At 43.6% G+C, this 23,383-nt stretch overlaps 1 protein-coding gene across 13 annotated transcripts in view; it reads left to right on the top strand.

The window, feature by feature from the left end:
• Positions 1–23,383, top strand: part of atp2b2 (ATPase plasma membrane Ca2+ transporting 2) — a 1,022,617-nt gene that overhangs the window by 925,171 nt on the left and 74,063 nt on the right. For all 13 annotated transcript variants that reach the window (XM_078414003.1, XM_078414006.1, XM_078414002.1 and 10 more), the window contains 2 exons: positions 15,401–15,642; positions 17,236–17,470. In XM_078414003.1, the coding sequence (XP_078270129.1) occupies positions 15,401–15,642; positions 17,236–17,470 (477 nt within the window). The remainder of the gene's footprint in view (positions 1–15,400; positions 15,643–17,235; positions 17,471–23,383) is intronic.

Here is a 23,383-nt window from a genome sequence, read left to right as displayed (position 1 = left end):
CACATCAGGTGTTATTTTTCATTTTGATGGAAGCATTCATGTGAAAAATCAATTCATTGGTTTTGACACTTGGCTTCTTTTGGTACAGAAATAAAGAGAGTAATACAGTCAGGGCTGTTCAGCGTAGAAACTTGATCCATACCCATCAAGTTGCCTAAATGAGCTAGTCGTGTTTGCCTGTGTGTGGTCCATATCCTTCCAAACTTTACCACTCTATCAAGTATCTTTTAAACATCTAATTGTACCCATCTCTACCACTTTCTTTGGCAGCTCATGCACGGACTACCCCCTGTGTGGAAAAAGTTGCTCCTCAGATACTTTTTAAAAACATCTTAAACCTATGTCCTCTAGTTTTTTGATCCCATTACTTGGGGAAAGGACTAGCTTTCAACTTATTCATGCTCCTTATACCTCCAAAAGGTCACCCCTCAGCCGCCTTTTCTTCTCAACAAAAATACAGCCCATCCAGCCTCTCCATGTGACTTGAGTCTTCCAGGACTGGTCACATCCTCATAAATCTATTTTGCGCCCTTTCCAGTTTGATAACATCCTTCCGATAGTAAGGACTGTATATCATATTGTAAATGTGGTCATGCCAACATTCATGCAGCTTTAACATGACATACCAACTACTATTCTCAGTACCCTGAACGATGAAGGCAAGAATGTCGTCAGACTTCCCAAAATGTCCCATGTATCGCGGTACAGTGAAAAGCTTTTGATGCATACTAACCGGTCAGCGGAAAGACTACAGATGATTTCAATGGAGCCATCCGCAGTGTACAGATACATGATAAATGGAATAGTGTTCAGTGCGAGGTAGCATAGTTAAAACAAGAAACACTGCTGTTGGAGTAGAGGTTTAAAATAGTGGAGTGATGAGAATGCATGATTGCAGATTCACTTCTGTGACCAGCACACAAAGAGTTAACTGGCTTGGGCGATATCTTAGATCAAAGTTCATGTACTTAATGTCAATGATACCACCAACTTCAGTCCCAGGAATGTATCTACCTTTATGCATGGTATGACCTCCAACACACCTCTCCTGTGTTGTGAATTATTTTCAAAACATCACTATTAACTTCCTTCAGTTCCCTAGCATCTGCATCCGTTTCCACCGTGAGAATACAAATGAGAAATATTTATTTAATGCATCACCCATCTCCTGTGGCTCCACACATGGACGCCCTTCTTCTTCTTCTTCTTATCGTGTCCACACATGCTAGGTATTGTGTTTCAGCCAAAACTGAACACAACTCTTAGCAATGTCATTGTTCTCTGCGAGGTTGTCAGCTTTGCATTGGTGCTCCAATAGAGGACACCTCAATAGGTGCTCCATAGTTTGTGGTTCAGTGCCACATATGCAGATGATGTCTTCAGTGACTACATAACCCCACTTCTTGAGAGTGGCTTTACAATGACCAGTGCCAGTTCTCAGTCTGTTGAGGCATTTCCATTCAGCCCAGCTTGATTCGGCCCCAGGAGGAAGTTCTTCTTTGGCACTTATGGACATGGACGTCGTTGATGGGGCGACCTTTAGGGACATTATTCCCTCCCTAGTTACCCTTTTGCTTTTAAATATTTTTGCAAATCTCTTTGAATGATCCTTTATCTTATCTGCTTCTCTATCCCCTTTTTGCCTTCATGATTTCTCTCAAGTGTACTGCTTCACCCCCTGTACTCATAGGATTCACGTGAACCCAGCTACCTATATCTGGCACATGCCTCCTCCTTTTTCTTGACCAAAGCCTCTATACCTCTCATTATCCAGGGTCCCCTACTCCTGCTAATATAGATGGAGTTACTTCATAATGGGTAAAAAGAATGAGACCCCAAGCTATTTTTATGGTGGAATCTAATTCCCAGCCCCTTGTACTTTTTAAGGAGCTCACCCTTTCAATGGGTTCAGACGTCACTTGCTGCAACATGGAGCACAGTCTGAATAAGTTGGGGAAATGGACTATGGCCTCAGAGCTCTTGTCCCTGGTGCGTGCTGTTTCCCTGGGACATTAATGCTTCTCCTAATTGTCCAGAAAAAGCTATTTGAACATCTTTATGAGTAAATGACCTCTGTTATGACTGCATTTATTCACAAAATGCTGGAGTAACTCAGCAGGTCAGGCAGCATCTCAGGAGAGAAGGAATGGGTGACGTTTCGGGTCGAGACCCTTCTTCAGACTGATGTCAGGGGGGCGGGACAAAGGAAGGATATAGGTGGAGACAGGAAGTTAGAGGGAGAACTGGGAAGAGGAACTATCTAAAGTTGGAGAAGTCAATGTTCATACCGCTGGGCTGCAAGCTGCCCAAGCGAAATATGAGGTGCTGTTCCTCCAATTTCCGGTGGGCCTCACTATGGCACTGGAGGAGGCCCATGACAGAAAGGTCAGACTGGGAGTGGGAGGGGGAGTTGAAGTGCTCAGCCACCAGGAGATCAGGTTGGTTAAGGCGGACTGAGCGAAGGTGTTGAGCGAAACGATCGCCGAGCCTACGTTTGGTTTCGCCGATGTAAAGAAGATCTTCTGTTACGACTGCAATTTAGTCCACTTTTTATGTCTAGTATCAATTAGTGGAACATGTATGACACTTACGTCTCCCATTGGTAATTCGTTGGCCCATATTTACATGGACACCAGAAGCTCTCGTCTTGTTTATTGCGGTCACTTATTTCAAAGACCACTACCAAAGTGGAGATGCCCCAATTATTGATTCACCACTCTGTTCATCCACAAAGTGAGAATAGAAGAAATGAAAGTTGGCCTCTTTCATATCTCAGCTGGTGTCTATTCCTTTTGCTTAATGTGTGGAGTCTCTTGTGAAAGAACTGACCTTAATTTCCGACATGCTCCACACATCTCCACCTAGATGTGTGATGATCTAGCATAGCATGGCTGCAATATAGTAAATTATTAAATTTTAAATGGAAAGTAAGGCCTCTCCTGGGATTTGCATCAGCCAATGCATTAATGATTGAAGGAAGTAAAGTCATCACACATATCCCATCACACAGAGTATATAAAGATAAATTATCTAACCGACATCTTGCTATTTCAATTTTAGCTCAGAAGTAAAATGATCAGCATTGCACTTGATACTTCTATGGACTTTCTGTCTTTTTGCACTTCAACTTCAAAGAATTCAGAAATCAGAAGTGCAAAGGGACTTGGGAGTGCTGGTGCAGGATTTCCAAAAGGTTCATTTGCAAGTCGGATCGGTAGAAAGGAAGGCAAACATTTATTTAGAGAGGACTGGAATACAATAACTGGAATGTAATGCTGAGGCTCTATTGGGCGCTTATTCATAAAATGCTGGACAATAGACAATAGACAATAGGTGCAGGAGTAGGCCATTCGGCCCTTCGAGCCAGCACCGCCATTCAATGTGATCATGGCTGATCATTCGCAATCAGTACCCCGTTCCTGCCTTCTCCCCATACCCCCTGACTCCGCTATCCTTAAGAGCTCTATCTAGCTCTCTCTTGAATGTATTCAGAGAATTGGCCTCCACTGCCCTCTGAGGCAGAGAATTCCACAGATCCACAAATCTCTGACTAAAAAAGTTTTTCCTCATCTCTGTTCTAAATGGCCAACCCCTTATTCTTAAACTGTGGCCCCTTGTTCTGGACTCCCCCAACATTGGGAACATGTTTCCTGCCTCTAACATGTCCAACCCCTTAATAATCTTATACGTTTCGATAAGATCCCCTCTCATCCTTCTAAATTCCAGTGTATACAAACCTAGTCGCTCCAGTCTTTCAACATATGACAGTCCCGCCATTCCGGGAATTAACCTAGTAAACCTACGCTGCACGCCCTCAATAACAAGAATATCCTTCCTCAAATTTGGAGACCAAAACTGCACACAGTACTCCAGGTGCGGTCTCACTAGGGCCCTGTACAACTGCAGAAGGACCTCTTTGCTCCTATACTCAACTCCTCTTGCTATGAAGGCCAACATTCCATTGGCTTTCATCACTGCCTGCTGTACCTGCATGCTTCCTTTCAGTGACTGATGCACTAAAACACCCAGATCACATTGTATGTCCCCTTTTCGTAACTTGACACCATTCAAATAATAATCTGCCTTCCTATTATTACCACCAAAGTGGATAACCTCACACTTATCTACATTAAACTGCAACTGCCATGCATCCGCCCACTCACACAACCTGTCCAAGTCACCCTGCAACCTCATAGCATCTTCCTCACAGTTCACACTGTCACCTAGATTTGTATCATCGGCAAATTTGCTAATGGTACTTTTAATCCCTTCATCCAAGTCATTGATGTATATTGTAAATAGCTGCAGTCCCAACACCGAGCCTTGCGGTACCCCACCAGTCACTGCCTGCCATTCTGAAAGGGACCCATTTATCCCCACTCTTTGCTTTCTGTCTGTCAACCAACTTTCTATCCATGTCAGTACCCTACCTCCAATACCATGTGCTCTAATTTTGCCCACCAATCTCCTATGTGGGACCTTGTCGAAGGCTTTCTGAAAGTCGAGGTACACCACATCCACCGGCTCTCCCCTGTCAATTTTCCTAGTTACATCCTCAAAAAATTCCAGTAGTTTAGTCAAGCACGATTTCCCCTTCGTAAATCCATGCTGACTCAGAACGATCCTGTTACTGCGATCCAAATGCACCGCAATGTCGTCTTTTATAATTGACTCCAGCATCTTCCCCACAATACTGATGTCAGACTAACTGGTCTATAATTTCCCGTTTTCTCTCTCCCTCCTTTCTTGAAAAGTGGGATAACATTAGCTACCCTCCAATCCACAGGATCTGACCCGGAATCTATAGAACATTGGAAAATAATCACTAATGCATCCACAATTTCTAGAGCCACCTCCTTAAGCACCCTGGAGTAACTCAGCGGGTGAGGCAGCATCTCAGGAGAGAAGGAATGGGCGACGTTTCGGGTCGAGACCCTTCTTCAGACCTGTTGCTCTATCGGGCGCTAGTCAGACCGTATTGCGGAATTGTGAGCAATTTTGGGCGCCATGTCTGAGGAAGGATGTGCTGCTGCCGGAGAGGGTCTGGAGGAGGTTTATGGGAATGATCGCAGGAATGAGTGGGTTAACATATGGTGCGTTTTTGACAGCACTAGGCCTGTACTCGCTGGAGTTTAGAAGAGTGAGGGGGCGACGTCACTGAAACTTACTGAATAGTGAAAGGTCTGGATAGAGTGGATGTCAAGGTTCTTTAGTAACTTGACAGTTTACTTGTTGAACTAAATTAAGGTGCACGTTGCAATCAAAAGCGCTTGAACAATTGGTTGGGCAGAAAGCCAAACTGTAAGAAAGAGGATGTTTCCACTAGTGGGAGAGTCTAAGACCAGGGGTCATAGCCTCAGAATTAAAAGATGTTCCTTTATGAAAGAGATGAGGAGGAATTTATTTCGTCGGAGGGTGGTGAATCTGTGGAATTCATTGCCACTGTAGATTGTCTAGGCCAAGACAATAGATATTTTTAAGGCAGAGATAGATTCTTGATTAGTATGGGAGTCAGAGGTTATGTGGAGAAGGCAGGAGGTTGGGGTTAAGAGGGAAAGATAGATCACCCATGATTGAATGGCGGGATAGACTTGATGGGCTGAATGGCCTAATTCTTCTCCTATCACATATGAACTTTTGAGCAACAGGACTTGTCTTCCCTGTACAGTATCCAAACAGAATACCTTTTACTCTAATTTTACTGAAATGATCATCCATCTTACAAACATTAAGATCCAGCCAGCCATGAGATGAGCCACGTCAGGATAGTGTTTGCTTCCGAATCTTCCAATAGAGACACTGGCTGGATTTATGCTTCATGGTAAATATTGTTGGCTTGCCGCTGACTTCTGAATTTTTCCAGGCTTATTTTAAGATGATCCTCTCAGCAAGAACTCCCAAGACCCATTGGACGAATGGAAGAACTCCCAAGACCCATTGGACGAAGCAATTAGCTATTCGCAACCCTTTCACAACCCTGTCGGTAGAATATTTGACTGTCAGCTTCTGAAAGAGCCAAAGTTTGCAGCCGTCAAAAGCTGCCAATTAGCTGTTGCTTTTGGGAAAGAGAGGAGGGGAGTCACAAGGGAAGGGGGAGAAAAACAATAACCTGTTCTTTATTTTTGACCTAGAACATTGGAAATGATTGGTACGGCTGGGGATATGTGGGATTTGTATAAGCAGATGTGACCAGAGATGAGGGAAGAGGTCCAAAGATTAAAACACACCTGGCTGTTCACATCAATCTGAGGGGCATTATTTAAAGGCTGCTTCACAGAGCCACCAGGTGGCTGAAACAGGAACATGTAGCAGCAGGCTCAGTGCTCAAAATGTGACAAGCTCTCACTTAGTATTGGAATCTCTTACTGAACAGATGTTGGATGAAAAATAATTTACATTGGACCATTCCGTGGAATTTGGCGAGACATGTTGGACTTTGAATTGTGTAGGTAACATCCAAGTTTCAAGGTTTTCACTGCAATTTTTCCCCACAACAATCTGTTGCAGTGTTTACTCTACCAGCTGCTTCTGTGGTTGTGGTGGATTATTGCCTCAAGTCTGTCAACCAGCACCATTCTCAGTTGGATAATAGAATACAAAACAAGTGCTGGGAGGTTAAAAAGTCGTAGCATAGCTCGTAAGAAGTTACATCACAACGAACGCTCACCCAAGTAATGTAACACTCTGTGAAAGGCTTGGATAAAGTGGATGTGGAGAGGATGTTTCCATTAGTGGGAGAGTCAAGGACTAGAAGTCAGAGCCTCATAATTAAAGGAGGTTCTTTTAGGAAGGAGATGAGGAGAAATTTCTTTAGTCAGAGGGTGGTGATCCTGTGGAATTATTTGCCACCGAAGGCTCTAGAGGCCAAGTCAGTGGATATTTTTAAGGCAGAGATAGATAGATTCTTGATTAGTGCAGGTGTCATAGGTTATGGGGTTGAAGGCAAGAGAATGGGGTTAGGAGGGAGAGATAGATTAGGCATGATTGGATGGCGGATTTGATGGGCCGAATGGCCTAATTCTACTCCTATTCCTAATGTCCTTATGTGATATGTAATGAGATTTTGATTACATTCATTTAAAACAAATATGAGTAATTCCATAACACTCTGCCAATCTGGTGGTATGTGCTTTAAAGCTCTTGTTTCTATTGCCCGACAAGATAGGGGAGAAGAAGAAATAGCGGGGTGTAAATGGTCCTTGATTATGCTAGCTTCTTTACCGAGGCAGCGTGAAGTATAGACAATAGACAATAGACAATAGGTGCAGGAGTAGGCCATTCAGCCCTTCGAGCCAGCACCGCCATTCAATGTGACCGTGGCTAATCATTTGACAGGCACTATCTCTGGATAGAAGGAATGGGTGACGTTTCGGCTCGAGACCCTTCTATAGACTTCAGTCTGAAGACTTCTGAAGAAGGGTCTCGACCCAGAACATCACCCCTTCCTTTGATCCAGAGATGCTGCCTGTCCCACTGAGTTACTCCGGCATTTTGTGTCTATCTTTAGCTGTTAGGATGTGTTTGTTGTAAATGGGCAATGGGAGGCCTTTCAAGTGGAGATATTTCACCTGCCATCTAGGTACATTGCGATGGTGGGGAAGGGTTAGGGAAATTAAAACCAGAGCTCCAGGGTGACGATGAAGACAGAGTAAAGTAGAGTATCATATAAAAAGCACGTGGCAGCTGCCTGATTGTTAATACTGGCTGCTACAGATGGCTCTGGGGCAAATGAGAGGCAAAGATAGAGTATGAGAAAAGACTGACAACAAACATAAACGGGTAACCTGAAAAAATATTCTCTCAGCATCTGTGAAAAAGAGAAGAGGTGGGTCCAGTCAGATACCTAAGAGGCAATGAGTTTGCGTTGGCGAAGAATTATTAAACAATATTATTTGCACGGGGGCAGGGAATATGGAGAAGGACTGGATTTGTACTTTACATCAGACGTCACCAAGGAAGCAGATGTTGCTGGAGTCTCAGCAAAGGAGCATTTAGGTTGGGCTAAACATTGAATAGAGGAAGTATTAAAACACCTAGCTGCACAAAGTGGATAAACTACCTGGCCTGCATGAAGACATGCATCATTTGCTAAGGGAAATAAGCAGACATAATTCTAAAAGAGATGCAAAAACAGAGAGATCTGGAAATTTGCAAAGTTTATTAAAAAAGTGGGTTGATAGATTGGTTTTAATAAAAAAGCTACACATGGCTTTTATATAATGTTTCCAAATACACAGGACAAGATGTTAGAAATCCAAAGTGCCACATGTCAACTCGCTCCCGGTGGTGATGGGAGGCTTATGCACTCACCTATGCTCCTCCGATGTTGAGAACATTTTTTGTTAAAAATTACAAAAAAGACGAAAAGACGAAAAGACAGACAGACCATTGGCGAGGCTGCCATCGCTGACAGTGCCACCCGGGAACCCGGCCTTTTCCAGGGTATTCATGATGCATAAGCAGTGCAGGTAGTTCTTTCAGGCAAAACATTGGATGGACATCTCTTCTGCGTTGGTGTGAAACGTCCCCTGACAGGTCTCCAAGTGAACGCTGGCCTTCCTTGCACCTTTCATGCTGAGGATGAGTGGTGGAGCAGCTCCAGGTTCCCAGTTCTACCAGGACTGTGGAGGGAGTGGTCCTTCCACTGTTCCACCTAGAGCTGGAAGCAGAGCAGAGAGCACAAATTCTGTAGCTTGCACTGATACCAACTTATTTTGCTGATCTGCCTATTGACAGGATCAGAACGTCAGCAGGCATTTCCCATTTGTAGAGCTGTCAGGAACAGGAACAATAATATCTATTGTGTGTCCTTCCATCCTTGTGTTGAAGAAAATTTAATGGATGAGCAAAGAAGACCCATATGGTACTGAGGAACTATATAGGTTGCCAGATATCAAAACATTGAAAATAGGAGCAAGAGTAAATCTTGACCCAGCCCCACTATTCAACATGATCATGGGTGATCATCTACATTTTATATCTTCCTTTGAACGTTCTCCCCAGATCCTTCATTCCCTATTGCCAGCAGAACAATATCTAACTCCTCCTAGAATTAATTCAATAACTTGGTTCCCCTGCATTTGGTGATGGGGAGCGTGTAGGTTGACTCCTCTCTCCGAGATGACATTTCTCATATCCGTGTTGAAGAGCTTACTGCTTAAGCTTGGACTGTGACCTCTGGTCCTAGATTCCCCAACCATCAGGAACATCCTGCATTTCGTCTGCCCAGTCTTGACCAAACTCTGTAGGTTTCTATGAGATCACCAAGGGTGAAATCAAAACTTTCTGTGGAGCTTAAGAAAAGTGAACATGGTACCAGAGAAGCAATGGGACTGTTGTGTCACCTATTTCAGGACAGCCTGTTGTTACCTGTTATCATTGCTCCAGTGATGAAACATCACAGAGAAATGGGTGGCAGGTCATGTCTGTGTCCTGGGAATGCCTCATTGTATGTCTTCAGTTTGCAACTTAGTCATTTTCTCCAGCAATCCTGCTGAGTATTTTCTCATGGATAAACATGAATCTATGATTTGTTGTAGTTATAGTAGATGTTGGGCTCAATTATTCAGGTGCAGTCTCAATCAGGGGATGTATTTGGATTCCTCTCGGGTACTTTAGTAAGACTAATTAAAAATTATAACAGAGTGATAGCAGCTGTTTTATTTCAGTCCGTGAAAGTCCTTTATTGAACATATAAAATGGTCCTAGAATCGCCGAGTCACACAACAGGGGAACGAGGCCTTTGGCCCAACTCATCCATCGCACCACCAAAGATGTCCAACTCAAGTAGTCTATTTGCTCCTGTTTGTCCCACATCCCACTAAACATTTCTTATCCATGTACCTACCCAATTCTCTTTTAAATGTTGTTATTGGACTTGCCTCAGTTGCTTCCTCTGGCAGCTCATTCATTATACATACCACACTCTGTGTAAAAAAAAAGTTGCCCTTCAGGTTGCCCATTAAATCTTTCTCCTCTCACCTTAAACCCAAGTCCCTCCGGTCCACTGCCCAAAGACAAAAATTCTGGGCCTTCACAATGTCAATGCCCCTCGTGATTTTATAGACCTTTATAAGATCATCCCCTCAGTCTCCTGTGCTCCAAAGAGTAAAGTCCTTGCCTGCCTAACCTCCCTGTAACTCAGTCCCTCGAGTCCTGACAACATCTTTTCTGTACTCTTTCAAGCTTAACCCCTTATTTCTTGCAGTAACGTGGCCTCTGTAAATTATACCCAATGTGTAGGGAGTGGATGTGAAAGTGGGATAAGACAGAGCTCGTGTGAAAGTGTGATGATCAGTGTGGACTCAGTGAGCAGAAGTGCCTGTATCCATGCTGTATCTTTCAATTCAATACAAAGAAAATGGACACAATACTCCAAGTGCATCCTCACCTAAGTTTTGTATAACTGCAACATAATATCCCAACCTCAATACCTTTTCTAATGTAGGCCAGTGTGCCAAAAACCTTCTTAATCACACCATCTACCTGTGGCGTCACTTTCGAAGAATTGTGTATCTGTACTATGTTCCTCTGTTCTACAACACTCCTCAGGGCTTTAATGTTCTCTGTGAAAGACCTTCTCTGAATTGATTTCCCAAAATCCAGCACTCCGCACTTAACTGAATTAGACTACAGCTGTCATTCCTCAGACCTCTTACCCAGCTCATCGAGATCCTACTATTATTCTTGTTAACCATCTTTCCTATCTATGATACCATTTTAGTATAATCTACAAATGTCCTAATCTATCCTTCTACATTCTCATCCAAATTGTTGATATATAGAATACAAGCAACACCGGGCCCAGCACCAATCCTTGAGGCACACCACTTGTAACAGGCCTCCAGTCCACAGTCCACAAAACAACATGCCACCACCATCCTCTGCTTCCTACCATCAAGCCAATTATGTATCCAATTTGCTACCGCTCTCCTGATCTCATGCAATTCCACATTCCACAGCAGCAAAGGTCTTGCTGAATCCATCTCAACTATGTCCTACTCTGCTCCACTGTGGACTATTCTCAAGACATCCCCATTAACTTTCCGAGTTCCCTAGTCTTCATGTCTTTCTCCGCGGCAAAAACAGAGGAGAAATATTCAGTGAGTCCCTCACCCATCTCTTGCAGCTCCACACATATTGTCCAATTTGGTCCGAAGAAGGGTATCGACTCGAAATTTCACCCATTCCTTCTCTCCAGAGATGCTGCCTGTCCCGCTGAGATACTCCAGCATTTTGTGTCTATCATTGGTCTTTTACGTCTATTGGTCTATTCTCACCTGAGTTGCTCTTTTTTTCCCCAGAATAAACATAAAATCTCTCAGGGTTCTCATTAATTTTCTCTGCTCAAGTTATCTCATGCCCCATTTGTGCCCTCCAGATTTCCTTCCAAAGTATACTCCTGCACCCCTCTACTCCTCCAAGGATTCACTTGATCCCAGCTGCCTATCCCTGACCCAAGCCTCCTTTGTTTCTGACCACAGCCTCAATATTTCTTGTCATTCTTGAACTTTTGCTTCCTCACTTTTAAAAGCCTCCCTCTTGCCATGCACACCTTTGCCCGCAAACAACTTACTCCAATCATCTTTTGCAGATAGACGTTTACTACCTCGAAATTCGCCCTGCTCCAATTTAAAATTGTTGACCGGTTTCTTGTTGACCGTTTCTGACCTTTCCCATAGCCATTTAAAAACTAATGGAACTGTAGGAGCCACTTGTGTTTGTACGAGCTGTTTAGCATATCATATTATTTTGTATCTTGCTGTATTATTTTTGGACACGGGGGTTGTCGGGAGATGAATACATATATGGGCATAATGTACCGGGGGAAGTCAGAACTAGATACTATCTGGGAATACAGAGACGGGATGCATCAGGCACGGAGAAGCTATGGTGAGATATAGTTCTTACCAGACCTATGACGAGAGAAAATCTTGGATAAATACAAATCTGTTTGTATTACGACTTCAATAAATGACTCACCAAGCTGAAACATCTTAAAGATCTCTCTGTTGTTGGTTTGCATAAAGATCGATCACTCCAGCCGTCGTGAAGTGGCGGCAGGCGGAGAGGACTTTATCGTAAGGACTGAAGTTTCCACTACAGGAACTATGATCTCTAGTCCTGAAGTGCTCCCCCAGTGACACCTCAGTCTCACACCCTGCCTAATTCCCTAAGACTAGGTTTGCGTTGTCCTCTTCCTAGTAGGCCCCTTTATATATTTCCCGAGCAATCTTTCCTGGATGCTCTTAAAAATTCCGCTCATTCTATGCCCTTTACATTATGGTCGGACCAGTCTATATTAGGAAAGTTAAAATCCTCGAATGTGATAAACCCTCTTCTTCTTGTAACTGTCCACAATCTCCCTGTGTATTTGTACCCACATCCCTGTTGACTATTTAGGGGCCTGTGGTACTGTCCCCACTTGGTGAGCATCCCCCTTCTTATTTCTCAGCTCTACCCCTGAAGCCTCACTGGATGATCCCTCAGTAATTTCATCTCATTTTCTGCTCAAAGATATTAATAACCTAGCAGTGGAATTATACTGGGAAGGAGACATTGCTGTCAGCTTTAATCGCAATTAATTTAATTCTGCTACCTAGAAGTACAGAAGCTTCTCTAATGCATAATTTATAAAATGCTGAATTTCAAGTTATTTGTTTGAATCGTCAAGTGACAGGCATTGAATATTAACACAATAGCAATGTACCACTGACTCTGGAAATCTGAAACAAACAGAAAAGGCGAGAAATCTCCAGAAGGTCACAATATTCTTTGGGGAGAGTTCATTGCAAATCGCTGATATTTAAGCTGAACTGAAAAAAGTAACTGGTTTTAAGCGAGGAAACTGGATGGAGAAGTGGGAGTGGGGGAATTATCTACACAATCTAAACCTGGTAGAAAGGCAGAAGATCACCAAGAGTAAAACTGATGGTGTCGGTCATAGTTCAGGTAGCAGGATCCTTGCCCGTGAGTCATGCAAGGCCCAAAGACCTAAGGACAAAATCTAGGCTGACATTCCATCTTAGTTGGAATGTATTTCTGTACTTTTGCACCTTATCTATGCCCTTCCTGAACAGGGCCATCCTCAGTTGCTCAGCAGTCAAAGGCATACTCTGCCTGGCAAACGAGGGGAGAGCAGGAAAGAGAGCTATAGAGATGGAAGGATGAGGAGAGAGCTCCCTGATTTATTTTAAATGACACTGAACTGGTCAACAAAATAGAGGCCTTTAGGGAAGCCTTGTGCATCAGGAAGACAGTGGGAGTGGGTGCGTTATGGCGGGAAGGTACTGGGGTGACCATGGCGGTGGTTCTGAGAGGCAATAACGGCACCATGGTAAAAATTTGACAGGAGAAAGCTGCAACAATACCCATCGAATGGGAGTATGGCAGATATAATTTTCATGCCTTCATAAGATACATAACGTACCCATACATATGCATCCAACACACACACACACACACACACACACACACACACACACACACACACACACACACACACACACACACACACACACACACACACACACACACACACACAACCCACCATTGAACAAAGGCATCCAAAGTTCCATCATGGTTATAGTGTAGAGCGTTGAGTTCTGAATTATATGAGTAAGAGCAGAAATAGCCTAAAATGATTAACTACATTACCTGGTCCATACAATGTGTCAGATTTACCAAGTATTCCAGTGACCGGAAGTGGTCAGTCTATATTTACGTCTGATGTGATTTCATCTGAAAACAATCTTCCAGTGAAATCTCTTCCGTGTAAAATCAAACTTGAATCATGGATCAAGGCAGGAGCTTTTTTTCTCAAAATTATTTACATTTTATTTCTTCTTTTTAAATTAGTTTAGCTTCGAGATGCAGCATGAATACAGGGCCTTGGGCCCGCCGAGTCCACAATGACCATCAATCGCTCGTTCACACAAGGTCTATGTTCTCCCACTTTCTCATCCACTCTCTATACCCTAGGGGCAATTTTACAGAGGGCCAATTAACCTACAAACCAGCACGTCTTCAAAATGTGAGAGCACCCGGAGGAAACCCACGCAGTCACAGGGAGAACGTGCACACACCACACAGACTGCACCTGGGGTCAGGATCGAGCCTGAGTCTCTGGCGCTGTGAGGCTGCAGCTCTTCCAATTGTGCCACAGTTATTTGAAGTATTTCTAGGTTTTTGTGGATATAATTTTATTTTTAATTGTTTGTTATAATCGTTTATTTTCATTTTGAATCATTTCTAATTCTGTTTGAATTTCAAAGACTTGAAAAACTGACAGCATTGATAGGCTGTAAAGGTGGGGCAGGTTTCTTGGGATGTGTTTGGTTTGCCTTCCCCTTGTCACCTGGACAAAGGCCTTGTCACTGGTTTAGGCCGTGCCATGCTACCTGGACGAAGGCCTTGTCACTGGTTTAGGCCATGCCATGCTAACTGGACGAAGGCCTTGTCACTTTTTTAGGCCGTGCCATGCTAACTGGACGAAGGACTTGTCACTGGTTTAGGCCGTGCCATGCTAACTGGACGAAGGCCTTGTCATTGGTTTGGGCCGTGCCATGCTAACTGGACGAAGGACTTGTCACTGGTTTAGGCCGTGCCATGCTACCTGGACGAAGGCCTTGTCACTGGTTTAGGCCGTGCCACGCTACCTAGACGAAGGCCTTGTCACTGGTTTAGGCTGTGCCATTCTACTTGGCCAGTAAGCCCATCCTGCCAGATCTGAAGACTGAGTTCAGGGAGATGAGGAATGCACACAGTGAGTCTGGTTGTCTGGGCTCCCTGAGGACAATTCAGGCCAATACCATTGAAACAAGACACAAAATGCTGGAGTAACTCAGCGGGACAGGCAGCATCTCTGGGGAGAAGGAATAGGTACCGTTTCGGGTCGAGACCCTTCTTCAGGCTGTGCGCCGGGGGGATGGGGGTGGGAGACACAGAGATACGGAAGGGCAAGGTGTGAGAACGAGACATCAAAGGGGACGAAGTTCAAGGAAGATGTAGAATAGATCATTGTTAGCTATGGGAAGGTGACAATGCAGCATACAAAGATATAATTTAATCAGGATGACAGTCCGTCTTGTCGGAGAACTCGGATGGGGGAGAGAAAGGGAAAGCAAGGGTTACATTGAAGTTAGAGAAGTCAATATTCATATCAATGCCCAAGTGAAATATGAGGTGCCGTTCCTCCATTGTATCTAGTTGCTTGTAAGAAAGTTAAGTGGTTAACTCAATCTTGTCGTTCCACAAAAATGTGATTAACTAACTGAGTGCAAGACCACTGTTCTACAGGAACTGATTAAATGTAGTCATCCACCGAGGGAATCCAAAGATTTCATTCCACCCTTATCGTTGTTAACAGCTAACTTGCCGGCTTGCTGTTTCTCTCTTCTAGCCTCCAGACAAGGGTGTTGGTCTCCCCCGTCAGGTTGGTAACAAGACCGAGTGTGGGCTGTTGGGATTCATCTTGGATCTGAAACGAGATTATCAAGCCATCCGTGATCTGACCCCAGAAGAGAAGCTCTACAAAGTCTACACTTTCAACTCCGAGCGAAAGTCCATGAGTACTGTTATCAGAATGCAAGATGGAAGTTTCCGGATGTACAGCAAAGGAGCCTCAGAGATTGTCTTAAAAAAGTATGTAAAATAATAGAGAAATATACGTGTAAAATGATTAGGCCATATCTTGCATGATTTCTTTACGTGATTTTTGTTGTTCCTAGACGTATGTTTGTGGTACTACTCTAGAGGTAGCATTAATTAGCCTTAAAATGCAAAAAAGTTCCCACACTGAGAATGTAATCGATTGACAGAAATAATGGCTTTATCATCATAATGTGCAAGTATTGTAATGATTAGTTGTTCTGCGTGGATTGTCACCTTGTCGTGGTGGAGAAGCTTGTGTGATCCTGAGAGCGATGCCATCTGGAATTTAGAAGGATGAGAGGGGATCTTATCGAAACGTTTAAGATTATTAAGGGGTTGGACATGTTGGAGGCAGGAAACATGTTCCCAATGTTGGGGGAGTCCAGAACAAGGGGCCACAGTTTAAGAATAAGGGGTAGGCCATTTAGAACTGAGATGAGGAAAAACTTTTTCAGTCAGAGAGTTGTGAATCTGTGGAATTCTCTGCCTCAGAAGGCAGTGGAGGCCAATTCTCTGAATGCATTCAAGAGAGAGCTAGATAGAACTCTTAAGGATAATGGAGTCAGGGGGTATGGGGAGAAGGCAAGAACGGGGTACTGATTGAGAATGATCAGCCATGATCACATTGAATGGCGGTGCTGGCTAGAAAGGCCGAATGGCCTCCTCCTGCACCTATTGTCTATTGTCTATTGTCTGGAGCTATGCTCCTGGTAGGGTCACCCATGGCGGTAAGGTCGAGGGGGAGGTCCCTGACAAAGAGCAATCCAACCAAGACCTCAACGGTGGAACAGACGGAGGGTGATGGCTAACTTTAGTGGAGCGTCACAACGGCTGGGAAGGTGGATGGATGAAGGCCGCAGTGGGCAGGTGCTGTAGATGGGAAGGTAGATGCTCCCGCCCCCACGAGTCTCGGGCAGATGAGGCTCGTCAGCCTGGGAAGGCAGTCCATCTAGGAGAGGGAAAACTCTGATCTAAAACCTCCACTGCCTTGTGGCCATATCCAGTCACAGAAAAGGCTCCAGGAGTAAACCTCAAGAAAAATCCAGAGTCGGAGTCCCTCAGGCAGTTGGTCGTTGTCTACACCCTCGTTCTGGCAGCTCCTGCGATGGCGCTGGTGCCAAACTGTAACGGCTCTGCTGTTCCTTTGGATCGATCTGCGACGTGGAGAGGGGGGGACGTGCTGCACGGGCAACAGCCTGTCCTTCATATGACATCGCCCAGGCTTGCATCCCACCACACATCCACGCTGCTCTAGCCGAGGTTTGGAGCAAGCAGCCAACAACCATGGTCAGCCATGACCGAGGGGGGCCTGAGATAGTTGTTCGCACTGACCTTTGATGTTAACTTCTTACTCACATCATGTGAACACGGGATTAAAGCATGGTGGAGATGATTTAGATGGTGGCCTGAGGAGGCTTTGGTGAGATGCTATCTAATGAAATAAGAATGATGACTTGCATTGCAATCTACAGTATGTGCTAATTCTCACTTGTGCTACCCATTTCCCATTGACACATCTCTGCGGTTTCAATAGTTTTAAGTGCCCGTTCTGAGTTGACAAAGCAACGTGTTTCTCTGCTTCAGGTGCTCCAACGTCCTAAACAGCGCCGGAGAGCTACGGTCCTTCAGGCCTCGTGACCGCGACGAGATGGCGAAGAAGGTCATCGAGCCCATGGCTTGCGAAGGACTGAGGACCATTTGTATCGCTTTCCGTGACTTTCCAGGTAGTCCGGAGCCCGACTGGGACAATGAAAACAACATTTTATTAGACCTGACGTGTATAGCTGTCGTTGGCATTGAGGACCCAGTGAGACCAGAGGTAAGCAAAAAAAATCTGGACTTGCTGCTTGTTTTGCAAAGAGATTGAATGAGTAGATCAAGGGTCACAATGGTAAGATGCAGATAAAATCAAAGAAAACTGTCCATAGAAATAACAGGACAAAATTAATGGACCATTTTCTTTGATTTATAGGTTGATTTGATTTGACCCAGTTTATGGGTTGCAATATTGTACACATCTGTTTTTCACATTTGCTGAATTAAGTAGCTAATTGTTAATAAAATGTTCTATTCCCAAAAGGGATTCTGAACTTCCACTTGCTCTGATTCTGATACTGAAGTGACTATAGTAACTGAAGAATATCCTCCATCAAGATTTAAATGCTAAATTGTAATTCAGTTCATACATAATGCCAAGCTGATCAACCAGGAACTCAGATCAGCTCAGTTTTTGTTAAAATATTTAGCAGCAACGACACATTTCAAAGTCTCTGCCTCTTCTCACTTTGTTCCATGAATATTTATTTACCATGACCTTTTCAGCTCAAATAAATAAGTGTAGATCAGAGTGATCTTTTTGTTCTTTTAAAATAAATAGAGAAGATATATGTGGAGCAGAGAAGATGTTGCCAGGACTCGAGGGTTTGAGCTATGGGGAGAGGTTGAGCAGGCTGTGACTCGATCTTGGGGAGCAGGAGGATGAGGGGTGATCTGAAAAAGGTGTACAAAATCATGAGAGGAATAGATCGGGTAGACGCACAGAGTCTCTTGCCCAGAGTAGGGGAATCAAGAACCAGAGGACATATGTTTAAGGTGAGGCGGAAAGATTTATTAGGAACCTGAGGGATAGCTTTTTAAACACAAAAGGTGGTGGGTGTATGGAACGAGCTGCCGGAGGAGGTATTTGAGGCAGGTACGATTGCAACGTTTAGGAAACATTTGGATAGGTAGGTGAATAGGACAGGTTTAGAGGGATATATATGGGCCAAACGCAGGCAGGTGGGACTAGTGTAGATGGGACAGAAGGTCGAGTGGAATGCACTCTACTATCAATGGGAGGTGAATTTCAAGGAAATGGAGATGAACCAAATCAGGGAGTTGAGGTCATAAATCGAACTTGGTTTTAAACCAAGTTAGAACCAAAATAAATATGAAAAATTGTACAAGGGATTTCAGGAACGGAAGACTGTCAGAAAAGGTATTAATTTTCCAGTATTATTTTTCTTCTGAGGCATGAGCCTTCACAGTTATGAAAATAGTTGTCCTCACGTATGACATTATCAGCTTGCTCTGTATTGAATGCAACAACATTTTCAGCTGTTTCTATTGTGGAAGTTAGTGGGCTAGTGCCCCAAGTGCTGATGGCAAGGCTGAGGCCGGGACTTTCAAGATGCTTAACAGTTTTTAAAGCGTCTACTGAAATAAATAAAATAAATATTAACAATAATTAAAGGTAACTAAATAGACACGAAAACCTTAAAATGGCAAAGCAAAGCAAAGTAATTTCTAAAGTAACCTGCCTTCATGTTGTCTCATGCAGCTTTTCCCTTCAATGTCAGCAGCAATTTCCTAGTAATTCTGATCTCCACCTGTGGATCCAAATGCAGTCCAGCAACTGGTTTAATGGCGTGACTCTGTCACGATTTCCACACCGTCCTCATCTCTCAGCACATCCATAGATGTCTAAATTTTTCTTCAGTTTCAACTAGTGAGTGCTGGCAGCTTCAACCACAGCTGCTGGCAATTATCGTGTCAGGTGGAAACCCAAACGCCTGCTTGTTCTCGGTGAAGCAGTCTCCTCGGTGATCAAATGGAACCAATAAGCGATGCGACGATCCGATCATTGGGATGTTTTGGATGCGGAGAATGAGCCAACTGATTATATAAGAGCATCTTTGTCATTACAGATCTGCAAAAAACTTTTGTTTTAATTCTGAGTTTGGTTGGACCATATCCACAAGATTTGTAGGAAGGAACTGCAGATGCTGGATTAAATCGAAGGTAGACACAAAATGCTTGAGTAACTCAGCGGGACAGGCAGCATCACTGGAGAGAAGGAATGGGTGATGTTTCGGGTCGAATCTGAAGAAATGGTCTCGACCCGAATCGTCACCCGTTCCTTCTCTCCAGAGATGCTGCCTGTCCCGCTGAGTTACTCCAGCATTTTGTGTCTATATCCACAAGATTCTTCTTGTAATTATAATCCCCTGCACATCCACACCATAATGGCCACCATTGTTAAATATAGTTTCTCTCCCCATTGTTATTTAGGTTGAAAATAATTGCACAAGAGGGAAGCCGCACATCTTCACCTTTTCACTTGTTTCTCTTTACCTCTTGGGCAGTTGAAATTCTTGTGAGCTGCTCTTAGTTATTGCTTATAATGTCAAACAGTTGCTCCAGTGGACAGCTAATGGTTAGGCTGAAACCCAGCAGTATCAATAATGCCTAGGAAACAAAGTTTGTCCTTCTTTGGAATATTTTTATGTCCCTGCACAATTCATTATGGTTATGAAGTAGCAGAAAATCGTCCACCTTCCACCAACAAAATCATAGCTTCAGGGGAGATTCACCAAGATGTTCCTCATATGGGACAGATTGAATTGGCATGGTTTATTCACCCTGGAGCAAAGGAGGCTGAGGGGTGACTGATAGAGCTATATAAAATTATAAGAGGCATAGATAAGGTAGTTAGTCAGAATCTTTTTTAAATGGTAGCGGTATCAAAATCACGAGGGCATACGTTTAGAGAGTTATAAAGAGGATTTGAGGAGATTTTTTTTTACACGGTGTTAATTGATATCTGGAGTTCATTCCCAGAGGAGGCAATGGAGTCGGATACAATCACCACATTTACGAGACAGGGCGGCACGGTGGCGCAGCGGTAGAGTTGCTGCCTTACAGCGAATGCAGCGCCAGAGACCCGGGTTCGATCCCGACTATGGGGGCTGTCTGTATGCAGTTTATACATTCTCCCCGTGACCTGCGTGGGTTTTCTCCGAGACCTTTGGTTTAGACAATAGACAATAGGTGCAGGAGGAGGCCATTCGGCCCTTCGAGCCAGCACCGCCATTCAATGTGATCATGGCTGATCATTCTCAATCAGTACCCCATTCCTGCCTTTTCCCCATACCCCCTGACTCCACTATCCTTCAGAGCTCTATCTAGCTTTCTCTTAAATGCATTCAGAGAATTGGCCTCCACTGCCTTTTGAGGCACAGAATTCCACAAATTCACAACTCTCTGACTGAAAAAGTTTTTCCTCATCTCAGTTCTAAATGGCCTACCCCTTATTTTTAAACTGTGGCCCCTTGTTCTGGACTCCCCCAACATTGGGAACATGTTTCCTGCCTCTAACGTGTCCAACCCCTTAATAATCTTATACATTTCGATAAGATCTCCTCTCATCCTTCTAAATTCCAGTGTATACAAGCCTAGTCGCTCCAGTCTTTCAACATATGATAGTCCCGCGATTCCGGGAATTAACCGAGTAAACCTACGCTGCATGCCCTCAATAGCAAGAATATCCTTCCTCAAATTTGGAGACCAAAACTGCACACAGTACTCCAGGTGCGGTCTCACTAGGGCCCTGTACCACTGCAGAAGGACCTCTTTCCTCCTATACTCAACTCCTCTTGTTATGAAGGCCAACATTCCATTGGCTTTCTTCACTGCCTGCTGTACCTGCATGCTTCCTTTCAGTGACTGATGCACTAGGACACCCAGATCTCATTGTACCTCCCCTGTTCCTAACTTGACACCATTCAGATAATACTGCCTTCCTATTCTTACCACCAAAGTGGATAACCTCACACTTATCCACATTAAACTGCAACTGCCATGCATCCGCCCACTCACACAACCTGTCCAAGTCACCCTGCAACCTCATAGCATCTTCCTCACAGTTCACACTACCACCCAGCTTTGTATCATCTGCAAATTTGCTAATGGTACTTTTAATCCCTTCATCCAAGTCATTAATGTAAATTGTAAATAGCTGCGGTCCCAGCACCGAGCCTTGCGGTACCCCACTAGTTACTGCCTGCCATTTCCTCCCACACTCCAAAGACGTACAGGTTTGTAGGTTGATTGGCTGACCCAGTGGGCCGAAACGGCCTGTTTCTGCACTGTAATCTCTAAACTAAACAGTTAGACATCCACTTAAATAGTCATGGCATTGCGCAGGTAAAATCCCACGTAAGAGGGTAAAAAAAGCCGGCCTTATGGTCGTGTGCTGAAGGGCCTGTTTTTATGCTGTGCAACTCGATGAACCTACGATTCGAATGCGATCCAGAAACACGGCTGGTGAGCAGAGTAAATTCCACGTTTTTTTAAAATCTCACCTTTCTGATGGTGTTATTTTTGCACTGCTGTTTGCTGGAAGTGCAAATTGATAATGGTGATCAACAGGGGTGTTTAGCACCCTAAACGACAGATATTGTTCTCTGTCCTTGGAGCCAATTAAATGTAAAGATGACGAGAAAGAAACAGAACAAATGACAGTGAAGGAAATAAGGGAAATTAGTGTCAAATAAGATATGATTAGAGAAAGACAGCCAATAAAGAGACTGATTTATTTTTGTAATGTACTAATAATGATAGGTGCTGTGCACTCCCTGGAATTTTCCTAGCAATTTTCATGCTATTAAAGTTGAGATTTCAGCAAACGAGAATATTTATAGTGATGATTAGATAGGTATTTTATTGTTGCAGTGATGTATGCCACAGATTAAAAGCAAACACATAATTATCAGAAAGAGCAGACTAAATATAGTTCCAAATACCTGCTGTGTTTATGATCATTTGGTAGCTATTATTTAATAACATAAGTATGTAGGAATAGCCACTTTTTACCCATATTATTTTGCCATAAAAAAAAATTCCTGAAGCTAGGGGGATATATGTTTGAAATTAAACATAGAAGTCAAGAAGGCAACGAAATGTATAACCTGCTGACACTTGGGAAACCGCAATTACTATCTAATTATTTATTAACTTTGGAGCTGTTGTCATCCACTTAATAACTGCCTGCATTCTGCATTGAGCTACTAACTAGGAATTACTCTTTTGCTGAAACAGTTCATATCAGAAAGGACTGAGGCAGTAAAAGGTGGATTCCAGATAGGGCATAGGAGACATAACAAGCTGGAGTAACTCAGTGGGTCAGACAACATCTCTGGAGAAAAGGAATAGGTGACGTTTTGGGTCGAGACCCTTCTTAGGACATACATCCAATGACATAATCAACCCAACTCTGCCTAATCATCCAGAAGCAGAAATGGTTTTTGCACAAAATCAGTATAATGCTGGCCTTCGGAACAGCAAAACCCAACAGAATGGATAAGGTTGATGCGGTCCTCTACATGAAATCTTTGACTGCAATCCCTGCTTTTCCTCCACCATCTTGGGTTGGATTTGAAGGGCGTAGTTTGCTGGCCTCCTGCATATTGGACTGAGGTGGCCTGTTCTGGACGTTGGTGGAATGGTGACTGAGTCCTATCCTTCACGATTCCCTTGGCAGAAGGCAAATGTTGGGCGGGACCAGAGCTTTGCCTTCTGTCTCAGCCGCCATTGACGTTAGCATTTTAAAAATAGTTTTGAAACTTAAAGAATTGAAAATAAATATGATGACATTTTGAAAATAAAGTTAGATAAAAATACACAAAAACGTAAGTCAAATACTTGAAAATGAAGGGCGGTGATTTTTACACAGGGGCAAACATACCAACCCTGTGCACCACAATCCCCATTGAATTTAGGAGTTTGGGATTCTGCATTACGTGTGATTCCACATTGCAACATTGAGGAATCCCAACAGAAAATTGTTCTTTCTCAAGTGACAGAGAGCAGGTTATACATTTTGTTGCCTTCTTGACTTCTTTGTTTAATTTCAAATATATCTCCACCTAGCCTCAGGAATAATTTTTATGACAAAAAAAATAAGGGTAAATCC

The sequence above is a fragment of the Rhinoraja longicauda genome, chromosome 17, assembly GCF_053455715.1.
Source record: "Rhinoraja longicauda isolate Sanriku21f chromosome 17, sRhiLon1.1, whole genome shotgun sequence".
In the NCBI taxonomy this organism is placed as follows: domain Eukaryota; kingdom Metazoa; phylum Chordata; class Chondrichthyes; order Rajiformes; family Arhynchobatidae; genus Rhinoraja; species Rhinoraja longicauda.
Note: the sequence above shows the minus strand (reverse complement) of the source record. Positions and strands in the feature narration are given on the sequence as shown.